The sequence below is a fragment of the Geotrypetes seraphini genome, chromosome 3 (assembly GCF_902459505.1).
Source record: "Geotrypetes seraphini chromosome 3, aGeoSer1.1, whole genome shotgun sequence".
Classification (NCBI taxonomy): Eukaryota; Metazoa; Chordata; class Amphibia; order Gymnophiona; family Dermophiidae; genus Geotrypetes; species Geotrypetes seraphini.
This window is the reverse complement of record NC_047086.1, coordinates 299,917,221-299,932,020: the sequence shown is the minus strand read 5'-3', so window position 1 is coordinate 299,932,020 and position 14,800 is coordinate 299,917,221. Positions and strand designations below refer to the sequence as shown.

The following is a 14,800-nucleotide window of genomic DNA, read 5'->3' as shown; positions in this document are numbered from 1 at the left end:
AGAAAACTGCCGAGCTGAAGCCATGGCCACAAGAAACACCGTGTTCAACGTCACAGCCTTTTAGAGTCTCAAAAGACAAGGTTGAAACGAAGCCTTCTGCAAACTGCGAAGAAGTACCTTAAGACTGTACTCCGGACAGGGCTTCTTAAGAGGTGTACGAATATACTGTACTCCTTTTAGGAACTTAACTACATGAAGCTGAGAAGTAAACAAAGAGCGATATACCTAGCCCTTGTAACAAGCTAAGATTGTCACTTGAAGCTGAAGGGAATTGAATTCTAAGCCTTTGGCAATATGCTTGTGCCAAAAAAGAAAGAATATAAAATCATAGAACTCTGGAAGGGTGCCAATGTTGAGAAGTACCCAAAAAAGGAAAAGCCTCCAAAAGGAAGCATAAGCCACAGGTGAAGACGTCTGTATCGCCTGGAGAAGAGAAGAAATAACCTGCTTCGCATAACTCTTACACGTCAGCCATGACTTTTCAAAAGCTAGGTCGTAATATAAAAGTAGGATGAATATCCATGTTGATTGGACCCTAGGTGAGTAAATCCGGAGATACCAGGAATCTCAACAGTTCGGCCGTCGAAAGTCTCATCAGATCCGCACAGCAAGGATGGTGCAGCCAATCTGGAGATTCTCTACTGCGCCCTGAAAGCGAGCTTGAGATGGCAGATCCATCCAACCATCAGCCAGGGGAAAACACTTAAAAAGAGAAAACAGGCGAGAAAGAAGCAACGCTGCTAGCCCCTCTGACTGTCACTCCCTGTGTCTGCTGAAGAAGCTAGGAAGCTTTGAATTTCGAGACAAGGCCATGAGGTCTAGTTCTAGGAGATCTCACCTATATACAAAGAGCTGGAACGCCTGAGCAAATAGTTCCCAATTTCCAGGATGTAGAAGATTTTACTACTACTACAATTTATTATTTCTAAAGCGCTGCAAGGCGTACACAGCGCTGTACCTTTTAACATACAGTAGATCAGTGGTCTCAAACTCAAACCCATTGCAGGGCCACATTTTGGATTTGTAGGTACTTGGAGGGCCTCAGAAAAAAAATAGTTAATGTCTTATTAAAGAAATGACAATTTTGCATGAGGTAAAACTCTTTATAGTTTATAAATCTTTCCTTTTGGCTAAGTCTTAATAATAATATTGTCATTTATAGCTAAAGAGACATTATCAAGAAACTGTTTTATTTTACATTTGTGATTATGATAAGCATACCAAGGGCCTCAAAATAGTAGCTGGTGGGCCGCATGTGGCCCCCAGGCCGCGAGTTTGAGACCACTGCAATAGATGGTCCATGCTGAGATTTTGTGGTGAGAAAGTCTATCTAAACCCTTTTCCTGTCCTGTAAAATGATGTGCTGACAGAAGAGGAAGATGACATTCCACCCATTGAAGTAGAACCATTATGTTACTCGCCAACTAAGTACATCACGTATTTTCCTGGCTATAGAGAAATATCACAGTCATAACACTGTCCTAAAAGACCTTTATCGTCATTCCGGAAGAATGGTCTGAAACTCCTGAAATGGTAACCTGATTGTGCTTCAGTCCAGAAGAATGAACAAGTACTGACTCCTTGCACTGAGGATGGAAGGCACTGAGTCCTCCAACCGACAGCCTGGGATGATTGGCGACTTTGAGCCAGTCCAGCAAAGACTGAGGCATGCCTTTGAAAAGATTAATCTCACTGAGCCACCAAAATATATTGAGCGATGCTTGAGGAGCCTACTAGATACTACAATTGGAGCCTTGAGACACTGGGAACCACTGGAACAAAAGCGACTGCTGTAGCGTTCTCATGTGAAAGGGAGCCGAAGTTCCCAGTGGAGTCACCACCATAGATCCTAGAACCTGTACAGAATCCCATACTCTTGCTCTTGGTGACTGAGGAAGGCAAACCTGAGACTGTAACCTGTCGCCCCAGTCTCTGGGAAGAAGCACATTCCTCTCCTACGTGAACAACATCCCCTGATATTCCAATAATTAGTACAGGAGAAAAGAGCTCTTTGGAAATTTGAAGATTCACATCCAAAAAATTGAAGAAAAGAAGTTCAAATAAAAGAAATCACCCGTTTGTGTCTGACAAATTGACCTGGCTGGAAGACATCCGAATCAAGCAGTCGTCTAAGAAAGAAAAGTACCTGAATCTCCTGTTTGACCCAAAACACCACTACTGCCCTCATTTTCTAAAATGTTCATGGAGCCAAATGGCATCTGCCAAAACTGATAACGCTGCTCGATGAGAGCTAAGCGAAGATAGTGCAAATTCAGTGTCCATAGGGAAATTGTAAATATTCTCAGTTTTTCTCTGGAAATGTCTAACTCTGAGAAACTAATTTACCAGAATGAGATCCAGCCCCCGTCTGACCAATTCCCCCATCTTAGGCACTATGAAGTAAATGGAATAACTTCCCTTAGTTCTGGAAGAACTAAAACTACTGCCCTGAGTACCAGTAACACTTAAAAGGGGTCTCGTACAAATGAACGTAACCTTTGGAAGCTCAATACATGGTGACTCCAAGAAAGAATCTGAAATGGGAGGAGGATCCAAAGTTGCAAGCATCCTGAAAAATGCCCAAAGCCCCCTGACCTGACATCATAGTGTCTCCCCCCTCAAGAGAAAGCATAAAGAGTTACCAGAGGAATGAAGAGCAGACAGTCGGGGAATGGCTGGACTAGAGCTGTAAATTCTGGAAGAAGAAAGGAACTTTCCCAGAAAAAAAATCCAGCTTTGTGATGTAAGATGGAGTATGTTGGAATTCTGAAAACAGTACTAACTCCATGTAATGTTAGCCAAAAACTTACTACGTGAAGACGTACTGGACATAATCTAGAAGCTGCATTGACCGCTCCATGGGAAACAATCTGCAACCTAATTGTTATCAGATAAAGCTTACATCCCTAAAGAGAGCTTCAGGGATGATTCCAACAGCCACATAGCATTTGCTACTCTGTGGGTTTGGGAGAATAGGTAACTTGTTCCTGGTTAGAAGGAGCCACACAGCTCTTCCTGCCAGTTTGAGGGACTGACTAGCAGGTGCCATGAGAAGATGGCGACCTGAGAAATCTGTGCGAGAAGCTTTGAAACTTGCAGTCCCTGGCACACTAGAAATAGAAAAGACAGTTCAGGAAATCAATTCTATAGTGCTACCAGACATACACAGCGCTTTAGTGCTATCAGACACACACAGCGCTGCACAGAGGCACAAAGAATAAGAAAACATCTAAATCTACATAGACTCAGCCTTCAGGGGCACCGAGAGAGAGAAGAAGATACCCATATGAAACACAGGGTACTCTCATGCCGCTGCCATCACTGTGCAGAAATTTGCCTTCTGCCGACCCATAACAGCAAAAAAAACGAGATTGGGCGGCTGAGCACAGGGCAGAATCTCTTTCTTAAGCACCGTGAGTCATAACAGTACAGTCGCAATTAAAGTAGTTAAGTCTTTTCAAGCAGAGAGTGGGGAAACACACACATAAGGTGTATCACCGCAACAGTGGCAAAAGCTGTTGAAACACTCCTGATTCATAGAACCCCGAAAACAGGGAAGCCGCAGGATAGTGACCTAAGTCAGCTGCAAAATAAACTCCGTGAACACTGCCGGAGACCCAAGCGCGTGCCTGTTTCATGCTGAAATGAGCTGGCTCTATCAACAATGCATTAAAAACCTACCCGGAGCCAACCATTAAAATATTTTTCCCACTATCATGGTATAAAATGCTTAAAATAAACATTGGAGAGAAATAAAGGAATGCTGCTTCGTTCTCAACTTAGGAAAATAAGCACACGCCTCTTGCGCTCAGTCAGGAACCAGCTATGGGAAGAACACACCCGGAGCCGTCCAAATATTTACCTCCACCTGGCTGCGGGAACTGCCAAGGAAAGTCCGCCTCGGGGAGAAATCCCACTACCGCTGTGGCGCTGCAGCCATAGTATGAAAACAAGTGCACACCTACAACACGCGGGAAGGCACTAGTTCTGTCAACAGAGCTTCTCTATCCATACATCCGAAGCCCTTTACTGAATAAACTTCATACAAATGTAAAGTCACTAAACCATTTCCACAACTCTACAAAATATAGCATTTGATAAAAAACATATTCCTTCTGTAGACTCACACCGAACCCGCAGCTCCACCACAACCAGAAACCAGAAAAGAAGTGCAAATAAAACATATACTCACAACTTTGTTCAGTGCCAGGAGATGCTGGTTGCTCAGCACTATGAGGGAAAGAAGAAAAATCGAGACACAGTCAGACCTCTATTATTGGAGGGAGGGTGAGGCAGGGAGGGCCCAGGTGTAACCCCTAAAGCCGGCACCGTTCAGCCGGACACCCCTGTCTCACTGAAGAGAAACCTCAACAGGAGAATAAAATTGCCATTTCATTGAAGAGAAACCTCAACAGGAGAATAAAATTGCCATCTCACTGAAGAGAAACCTAAACAGGAGAAAATAATTTTCCAGTCACAGCCAGAATCCAGGAGCTAGTTGAATAGCGACCATCACCTGCTGGGAGATAGAGCAGTGTTCTCCCTAGGGCCTTTCAGCTGGGCGGTCTACCCAGGTAAGTTAGATGACCGCCCAGCTATATTTTGCTGCCGCCGCTGCTGCTCAACATTTAAAAAAAAAAAAAAAAGCCAGCTTGAAGATTTCACCTTAGCCCGTAGCGAACTTATGCTCCGGGGCTCTAACGTGTGCATGCCGGCTTCCCTTCTCTTCCCTCCGAAACCGGAAGTTATGTCCAGGGGGAGGGAAGAGAAGGGAAGCCGGCACGCACATGTTAGATCCCCGAAGCATAAGTTCGCTATGGGCTAAGGCAGGAGACAGGTCAGTGAAACTTTCCATTTGCTCTTCTTGCTGCCGGGTCCTGCCTACTTTCAGTTTCAGCGAAGGCAGAACCCGGCAGCATTTCTCCCAATCGATTGTGATCTTGGGCCGATCAGCCTTCTTCTCCAACGGCAGAATTGACATCAGGGAGAGGAATGCTGGTCAGCCCGAAGTAGGAAGAGCTTGGGGGGGGGCATGTTCCCCGATGGCGGTGACACTGGCAGTGGCTTGGGGGAGGGCAAGGAGAAATAAAGTAAGAGGGAAGGAAGAGAAACAGAAAATAAGAAAGGGGGCATGAAGAGAGAAAGAAAGAGGGAATGAAGAGAGAAAGAAAGAGCAGGAAGAGAGGAAAGAAAAGTTGGGGGTGGGAGGGGGAATGAGGTCAGGAGGAGAGGAAGCATACAGGCTGAAAAAAGGGAAGAAAGATTGGATGCACACAATCAGAAGAAGAAAGTGCAACCAGAGACTCATGAAATCACCAGACAATAAGGTAGGAAAAATGATTTGATTTTAAATTTACTGATCAAAATGTGTCTGAATTTATATCTGCTGTCTATATTTTACACTATGGTCCCCTTTTACTAAACCGCAATAGCGGTTTTTAGCGCAGGGAGCCTATGAGCGTCAAGAGCAGCGCTGGGCATTCAGCGCAGCTCCCTGCGCTAAAAACTGCTATCGTGGTTTAGTAAAAAGGGAGGGGGGGTATGGTTGTTACTGAGGTGACAGTGCATAGAGTCATCTACTTTGACCTCTTTGAAAAAAACCCAGAATAGGAATGATTATTAACATTTTCTCTGCGTACAGTGTGCTTTGTGGTTTTTAAAAAAATTTTTATTGTTGGTAGATCATTTTGACTTGGTCATTTTAAAAGTAGCTCGCAAGCCCAAAAAGTGTGGGCACCCCTGCTCTAGAACATCACTCCTTAGTTTTATCAAGTGGTGCAGTGAGGGGGGGGGGGTTAACTTCTTTTAGCATGTTGTTTCATTAATTCTGAGTTTGGTGTTACAATATGTTGCTCTTGGTTTTTAGTTTACACATTATTTATTTTTTTCTATGACATGTTCTTATTGCAATTTTATTCAAAAGTATAAATAGGTAACCATATTCAAGTTGCATCACAGTGCTCTGGTTTTGGCTCCAGTATTTGTCACTTCCGTCCACCAGGTCTGGCTATCCGTTACTGTCTCATATTTTAAAGACTCACTCGTTATAATTAGCAGTGATCCACACGTCTCTTCGTAATGGACATGTCCGATTTTAGCATTTGGATCTTAGTACTATGGGTTTGGACTTTTCTGGTTTCCTTTCTATAGTCTGCTTTTTATCTGGAGTCTTTTGAGTTTAGAATTATATTTTATGACATTTTTGTGGTTATAATTGTATGACATGTCTAAATCAGTCAAGTTATCCATTCTTTCTATTATTTTTTGTCCCCTCATTCAGTGGCAGACCGCCACGGGTGCCAGCCCTAGGGGGGTACACAGCCACCTGGATCCAGAACCTTCCAAGCTGCTCTAAATGGCTCCTGCACCTCAGCACGGCTGCCGTACTTATTCTGAAGCAGAGTCAGCAGCCGCACTGAAGTGCAGGAAGGTCCCGCGATGATTGCATTTGCCGCCTCTGCCTCCGGAAGACGTTAAGTGACGTCGGAAGGGGAGAACCGGCAGCTGCAGTCATTGCGGAACCTTGCTGCAACTCCCTGTGTCTGCCGGCCCACCCCCTCCATCGTCACTTACATCTTCCAGAGGCAGAGGAAACAGAAGCAGTCATCATGGGACCTTGCTGGTTTGGAGTGAGAGAGGAGTATAGAAGGGTGGTGGAGGGAGAAAAAGGAGGTCACGGTGGTATGGAATGGTGGTGGAGGGAGAGAAAGGGGGCAGATGCTGATGGAATTGGTGTGCAGGGAAAGGAGAGAGAGACATAAGGGGGAAGGATACTGGATGGAATTGGGTTGGAGGGAAAAAAAAAGGGGCAGATGCTGATGGAAGTGAGAGGAAAGAGTGAAATGCCAGACCATGGGGGTGTGGGAGAGGGAAAGGAAGAAGAGGAGAGAGATGCCAGACCATTGAAGGAGGGAAGGCAAGAAGATAGATGCCAGAATAATAGGGGTGAAGGGAGAGATGGAAGGGGAATACAAGGAGAGAAGATGCCATATAGAAGGGGCAGAGAGAGGGTAGACAGTGGATGAAAAGAAGAGAGTGTCAAGACTATGAAGAAAGCAGAAACCAGAGAAGACAATGTAGAAAAAAATTATATTTATTTTTTTGCTTTAGGGGAGATGCATTGCTGTTTCCGTGGTGTTGCATTGTATGCAGAGTCCAGCTTCTTGGTGGTTCAATTTAACCTTTGTCTACATTTTTCTATTTTATCACCCCTTTTACAAAACTGTAGAGCGTTTTTTTTTTAGCACCGGCCATGGTGGCAATTGCTCAGAATTCTTTGAGAGTCTGAACTGTTACCACCATGGCTAAAAACCACATTACAGTTTTGTAAAAGGGAGAGGGGTTAGTTTGTGATTACATATTCCATACTAGGCGAAGGTGTGTTCGAAAGACATGGTTTTCAGCTAGGATTGACTGTGTAGGATTGATCTGTACTAGTCTGGCTTGTTTAGTTTTACAATGGGTGTATTGATGTACTGCTCACTGCAATATGTAAGATGATGCCTTTTCCTAGGTACACTCTTGTGTAATGTGTGGATTGTTAGTAAAAATCATGTTTTTCATACAGATGGTGGGGTGTCAAAAAATTATGGGCCTCGGTTGGCACATATGCTAGGTATGCCACTGCCTTCATAGTTTATATCTAATCCACAAGCCTGCTTTTAGGACCTACAGGGTATGTATCCCTCTGATTCATGACAATTTCACTTCTCTTGTTATCTTATCCATTCTTTTTATTATACAACTACCCAGATAAGCATCATTATTTGACGTGATTGGACCTTGAAAACTAACGGCATCAGTGTTCTCCCCAGAAATTTTTTCCAGCCATGAAAAACATTTGCTGCATTTAGTGTGCCGGAATAAAAAAAGCTTGAGAGTTCCCTGTCCCGCCCCACCCGGCTACTTTTTCATGCCACCCGGCTGGAAAAAATTTCTGGGGAGAACACTATAGAGCATACTGAAGATGCAGGAGGCGTGCCAGCCAATAGGACCACCTGTTAATCAGTTTCTCTATCTCCACCTGCTGGTAGATGTGTGCTATCCCATTGGTCTCTGTGTTCATCTGCTGCTGTTGCTAAGGAAATACCAGTTGTTCCCTTTATCAAAGCAATCAAAATACTTCTCTTTTATAATTGATTTTTTACTTGTTAAAAATACCTAAGCATTTGATGTTTTAAAAATATCAACCTCAAAATACTGTATAAAAGCATATAAGGCTGAGGAAATCAATTAGTATCTCAGAAATATCAATTTTGAACATATTTAATAGGTAGAGAATACCACAAAATAATGAATTAAAAATTGATCACCAATAAAAATCTTCACTTTTAAATGAGTAATTTAATAAGTTTAAACAGACAATGCAAAGATTCTCAGCTCATCAAAAACACCTATTTAACAACATGATGCAAAACTTAGGGCTCCTTTTACGAAGGCGCATTAGCGGTTTAACGCACGCTAAACCGCCGGACGCGCAAGCCGCTACCACCTCCTCCTCAGCAGGCGGTAGTTTTTCAGCTAGCGCAGGGGTTAGCGGGCATGATTAAAAGTCGTGCGCGCTAAAGCCGCTAACACGGCTTCGTAAAAGGAGCCCTTACTTGATTATATACTACAGCAAAGTAGATAAGCAAGTAAGATGCAGTAGAATTCTAGAAGTCATATTGTTTTAACAGTAATTGCTGATAGCTAAACTTGCATGTATTCCTTGATGGGGATATCAAACTTCAGTTCTGGAATTGATCTGAAGAAAAGGTTTCTGTGTGTCAGGACTAAAATTCTTCATGACTCCATCAATTGCTTTTAGATATACAGAATAAAAGACCAACAAATAATTATAGGTGACATCTTTTTACTGAACTACAGCAATACCTTTCTGACTAGCATCTCAAAGCTACATTTACTTTAGATAATAATAAAATGACTCAGAATCATGGCCCATAATTTACTTGTATATAGAGAAGAAAACATCCTCCGCATTACTAACTCACTTTTTTTTTTTACTAGATGAAAGTTAGCTCTAGAAAGCTAATCGAAATATATTTCCCTAGTAAAAAACGAAACGTATTTTTAACTACAATATCTACGTTTACATCGCTTAACAAAACCATAAGTACATATTGTTGCAGGGTGGCAATTAAGAATGCTACTCACACATCATGTCACAGCAAAAGGCAACAACTATGGAACAGAAACATATAGATTTTCCTTGCATCAAGTCATGTTTTATATAGGAGAATTAACCACCAAGTGATATAAAAACGCAGATACTGTAGTAAACAAAGTTTCAACTTCTCATTTTCATAAAAAAAAAAAAAAAAGAAAGAAAATTAAAGCCAAGGGCAACTTGTAAAAACTTCCCTAGAAAAACACATTTTCTACAGTCTGACTCCTCTCAGAAATGGCCATATATAGAAGTTTGCTCCTAGGACCATTTATTTATGTACGTACACTCACTCACGCTTTTCCAAAATAGAAGTGCTCAAAGCACGGTATATTAAAAAAACAAACAAACAGAAAACTAATTATAACAGAATAAATCACTACAGAATTGATCTGCTAAGATTAACCTTAGCCGGGTGTGTGGGTGTGTGTGTGGGGGGGGGGGGTAATTTGCCCAGAAAATCAACTACTGTATGCAGTTTACGCCTACAGCCGCAAATTAAAAAGTGTGCACGGTAAAGAATGAAAGAGGTACAGAAATCAGACTGCAAAACCAGATAAAGTACCAATACGGAAAACCATGCAGAGCAAGAAACTACATTAAGAACAAGGAAAACATGATAGATCTAAAAAAGAAAACAAACAAACTTAAATGAGGAGGCCCCGCCCACAAACCACACCATCATTCTAAAACCTTTGCAATAAAAAAAAAAAATGAAAGACAAGACTGACAGTGGTCACTTTCCACGGCACAGCCACCATGTTCCTTTCACGGCCGGCGGCAAGAATGCCAAACATGTATGACAAAAGACAGGACTCCATCTTCGGGTTTCAACCGAGTTTCCGCCATTAGAGGGGACAATACCCCTCCCCACACACACACACCCCCAAGAAACATTTACAAGAGGGGCGCGTACTGAGGTACTGTAGTCGTGAAATCTAAAAACGTTATTCCCTAAGGGAAACCGTACTGGAATAGCCGCCCAAATAATTTCCCCCGGTAAGGTCCTTTGCTAAATGGGACAGTAGAGAGAATGGCATAGGACCTTCGTATCCCTATATTCTACATTGAAGTTACAGCAGCGTATTACAATATGTCACCTCACTTAATCTGCCGGGACTGCAGATGTTATTCCCCCCCCCCCCCCAATTACGGCGCCATTCTCCACAACGCAGGGCCCCACGTCGACTGCCTGCCTCCCTCTTCTCCGCCTGGTTTACCCTCGGTTTCTCTTCGTCATCGCTTCCTCGCCCTACCAGGATTTTCCTGACCATTATCCTGAGAGAGAGAAAAGGCGCCTCACTCCTTACACACAACCCCATTAAACGTATCCCTGACGGCGACTCACCTTCGAGCAGCCTGGTAATAAGGCTGTCAACGTTCAGCTCTCCATCCGCCATTTTGCACCGAATAAAACACCCTGGCAGGCTTATTAAAAAAAATAAATAAAAAAGAAAAACTCCAGCTGCGAAGAAAGAGAGGCGGCGCTCCGAGCGCCTACGCCGCAACCAGCCGGCGAGCAATCCCCTCCTCTCCCCCGCCTTCCCGCTGCCACACAGCGGCGCACCAAAAATAATCCACGGCCACCTCCGCTCCGAGCCTGGCAGCGCAAACCGCCTCTCCGCCACTGCAGGCACGGCGCATGCGCAAGAGCTGCTTCCACCTCACGCAAAAAGAGTACCGCCCTGGTCATACTCCAAATAACTCTACAGCGGTCTGCTCCTCGCACGGGTACTACTGTACCACCTAAGGCCGCTCACGCATCAGATAATCCTGTACTAATTCCCTCCTCGTGCAACTAACTGTTCAACCCCGCTCATATTTCACATAATTCTACAATAAATTGCCTCCTTATCAGGGCCAGCTCCACAATTAGGTAGATTAAGCAAGGGGTGTTGGTGGTTCAGCAGGAGCAGCTTCGCTGAAAGCAAAACAATAGCTCCTTACATCTTACTTTTTACTTCCAGGAAGAATAGGTAATTCTCAGCTAGTCCATTTGCCTTTGTAAGTGGTTTGTAAACTTAATTTTTGAAAGTAAAGGTGTAGGAGAGGGATGGGACTTGATATACCGCTTTTTCTGTGGTTTGCACAATCAAAGATGTTTGTATATTTTACACTGGTACTTATTTTGTACCTGGGGCAAAGTGTTAAGTGACCCAGAGTGCCAAGGAGCTGCAGTGGGAATTAAACTCACAACCTCTGTGCTGAGGCAGCTGCTCTAACAAGTAGACCACACTTAATGGGGAGCAGAGTGCCCTGGGGCAGGGCCGGATTAATGGGTAGGCCCATTAGGCACGTGTTTAGGGCCCAAACCATTCAGGGGGGCCCGCTGAAGAAACAACAGACGACTCCGCCTTTTTTTGTTTTCAAACGGGCCCCTGGGAAAATCGACATCAGCGGCAACCATTCTGTTGCAAGCGGTGCTCAGCCAAAAGCTTCCCTTCTTATGCAGCTTCCTATTTCCGCCTGGGCGCAGAGCCCTTAAACCAGGGGTGTCCAATGTCGGTCCTCGAGTGCCGCAATCCAGTCGGGTTTTCAGGATTTCCCCAATGAATATGCATTGAAAGCAGTGCATGCACATAGATCTCATGCATATTCATTGGGGAAATCCTGAAAACCCGACTGGATTGCGGCCCTCGAGGACCGACATTGGACACCCCTGCCTTAAACCAACGGCACCACCAGCAGGGTTGCGGTGGCAACAGAGGAGTTGAAAGACCAGATCACCCAGGTGGGAGAGGAAGAGACTAGATTGCCTGAGGGGTGGGGTTCTTATGCCCACCCACTTGGATTTCTGGCTACCCAAAATTGGGTGTCAGGGAGAGGGGAGAAGAGAGAGGCGGGCAGATGCTAGGTTGGATAAAGAGAGAGAGAGAGAGAAAGGGAGAAATTCTGCATATGGATATGAGGGGAAATGTACATGGAAGGAAGGGAGAAAGTTTGCATATAGAGGGGGAGGAAAGAGAGGGAGCAAGGAAGAGGGGAGATGTACTGCACATGAAGGAAAGGGAAGAAGAAAAGGTAAACAGATTTGAGAAGGAGGCAGAAAAATTGAAGAAAGCGGAATGTGAAAGATCCATTCCCACCTTTTGTTTGTCTGTCTGGCACTGAAGAAGAAAGGAGGTGAGAAAATAAATAGCAGATGGAAAGGAGGCCTAGGGGAAGAGAGAAGCCAAGATCATGGGAGGGATAGGAAGGAAAAAAAGGAGATACCAGACCATGGAGAGGCAGAGAAGAAGATGCTAGGGAATGGGGGGAGGGAAGGAAAGGAGATAGAGATGCCAGACCAGAAAAATGGAGAGTGGGGTGAAGCTGAGATGAATCATGTACAAAGGAGAGAAGGGGCACAGGATAGACAGTTTATTGAAGGGAAATAGAAAGAGGGAAGATGTCATATGGAAGAGAGAGAGGACAGACACTGGATGGAGAGGGCAGACAATGGATGGAAGTAAGAGAATGATGAGAAGATAAGGAAAGCAGAATCCAGACAACAAAGGTAGAAAAAAATTAATAATTATGTACATCGCTTAGCAAACCGATTAAGCGATTCATCAAATACTAATAAACTTGAACTTGAACTTTTTTAGGTGCGGGAGTTTTGGGGAAGGTGCAGCGTGATTGGCCAGTTTGTCTCCCGCTTCATAGGACAGTAGGGATAGTTTGCAGCGGGTGAAGAAGGGGCAGGACTTTAGGCTGCAATGGCTGCTTCGGGAACAAGGTTTTCAGGTCCTCGCAGCTGCTTCCCCACCCTCCCTCCCTCATAGGTATGGAGTTTCCTGGAGGTGGGAGCCCTGAGCTCACAGCGGCAGGTATCGAGCTAACAATTGGGGCTCATCGTGAGATGAGTGGATGGTAGGCAGCTGTTTGAATGGGGGTCCCCAGGCAGGCTGGGTAACCATTCGAATGGGGCAGGGAGGTCCCTGCCACCCCCAGACCCTTGCTGAGGCGGGATCATGGGCAAAAAGCTGCTTGGGTATCCTTCTGGTAGCTCGATTTTGTTTTAATTAACTGTTTAATTTGTTCAATATTAACTGTTAATTTGTTCAATAAACAGAGTTGCGACTCGGTTTTACCAAAAAGTGGAGTTTTGTGGTTATTGTGTGTTAATTGTTATAGGTAGGTTTAAGGTAGGGGGGAGAGGGGGGTTAGGAATTAAGGAACAAATGGGGCCTTTCCAGGTCCAGATGTTATTACATTCTATGCCATGCTATGCTACAGAATAGTGTACATGTACACTTATGTGGGTAAGTGCTAGTACAGTAAAACCTTGGATTGCGAATAACTTGGTGTGCAAGTGTTTTGCAAGATGAGCAAAAATGTTTCTTAAATTATAACTTGATAAATGAGCGACGTCTTGCAATACGAATATAGTACGTATTCGCACGTCACATTATCATAATTGAGCCGATGGTTCCTCTCTCTCTGATGCCATGGGATTGTACTTAATCCGAGTGTAGTGACTGTTCTATAGTACTGTAACTGTACTGCAACAATGGCCCCTATGAAGAGCCCTCATCCTCTCCTCTCTCTCTCCCTCACACCAGCCACAAATCTTTTCAAAAGTAAAGTGCAAGTTAATTTATTTTACTGTATATATTTTTACTTTATACAGTACAGTATTTTGTATTAAACATTTTTCTATAAATGTTTTGGGGTTGTGGAACGAATCGTCTGAGTTTTCATTATTTCTTATGGGGAAATTCACTTTGATATACGAGTGCTTTGGATTACAAGGATGTTTCCGGAACAAATTATGCTCACAAACTAAGGTACCGCTGTATTCTATTCTATTATGCACAGAAGAGGCACATATATATGAGGATGCCTAGATTATCCCAGGATAAGCAGGCAGCCTATTCTCACATATGGGTGACGTCATCAATGGAGCCCAAATGCGGAAGCCTCGCAAGCAGACTTGCTTGAAGAAACTCGAAGTTTCGAGATAACCGCACCGCGCATGTGCGAGCGCCTTCCCGCCCAGCGTAGGGCACGTCTCCTCAGTTCTCAGTTTTCTGCGGAGCTGAGAAGTCCGTCTTTGACTCTCTGCGTTTAACTTTGTTACTTCGTGCTTTCTCTCAACCGCGGTTTGTGTTTTTTTCTTCACGAATCACTGTTTTTATTACTTTTATTTATTTATTTTTTAAATTTTATTTTCTTCCATTTGGCTGCCGGGACAGGCCGCCCGGCCGCAGCCCAGGGGCTTTGATTTTGCGGCGGCTATTTTTTCTCCTATGTCCCGGCCAACTGCGGGCTTCAAGAAGTGTAGCAAGTGCCAGCGTGCGATTTTCCTTACGGACCCACACCATTGGTGCCTCAAGTGCCTTGGGTCGGACCATCAACCGAAGTCGTGCGAGCGCTATGCTACTCTTCAACCTCGAGCCCTTAAACGTCGTCGTCTTTTGGTGGACAAGCTCTTCGGGATGGATTCTTCCTCCGATCCCTCGACTTCAAAGGTAGCCTCGACCTCACCTTCGTCTGAGCCCCTCCTGTTCTACTGCTTCCACCTCAAGCCTCATCAAACCTTCGTTTGCAGCGGCTCTCTCGTTGACGACTCCTGCTGTATCTTCCCCTGTATCCTCAGGTCAGGTAACTCAGCAGAAAGTTCCAGCAGTGGTTCTTAAGGTGCCTAAGACTTCC

The 14,800-nt window shown here is 44.3% G+C and overlaps 1 protein-coding gene across 1 annotated transcript in view; it reads right to left on the bottom strand.

Moving 5' to 3' along the window:
* LOC117356964 (serine/threonine-protein phosphatase PP1-beta catalytic subunit-like) overlaps positions 1–10,819 on the bottom strand; it is a 168,395-nt gene extending 157,576 nt beyond the window's left edge. Inside the window, 1 exon segment of the mRNA XM_033936984.1 lies at positions 10,512–10,819. Within this exon segment, the coding sequence (XP_033792875.1) occupies positions 10,512–10,563 (52 nt within the window). The 5' untranslated portion in view covers positions 10,564–10,819.
* Positions 10,820–14,800: the final 3,981 nt, after the last annotated feature.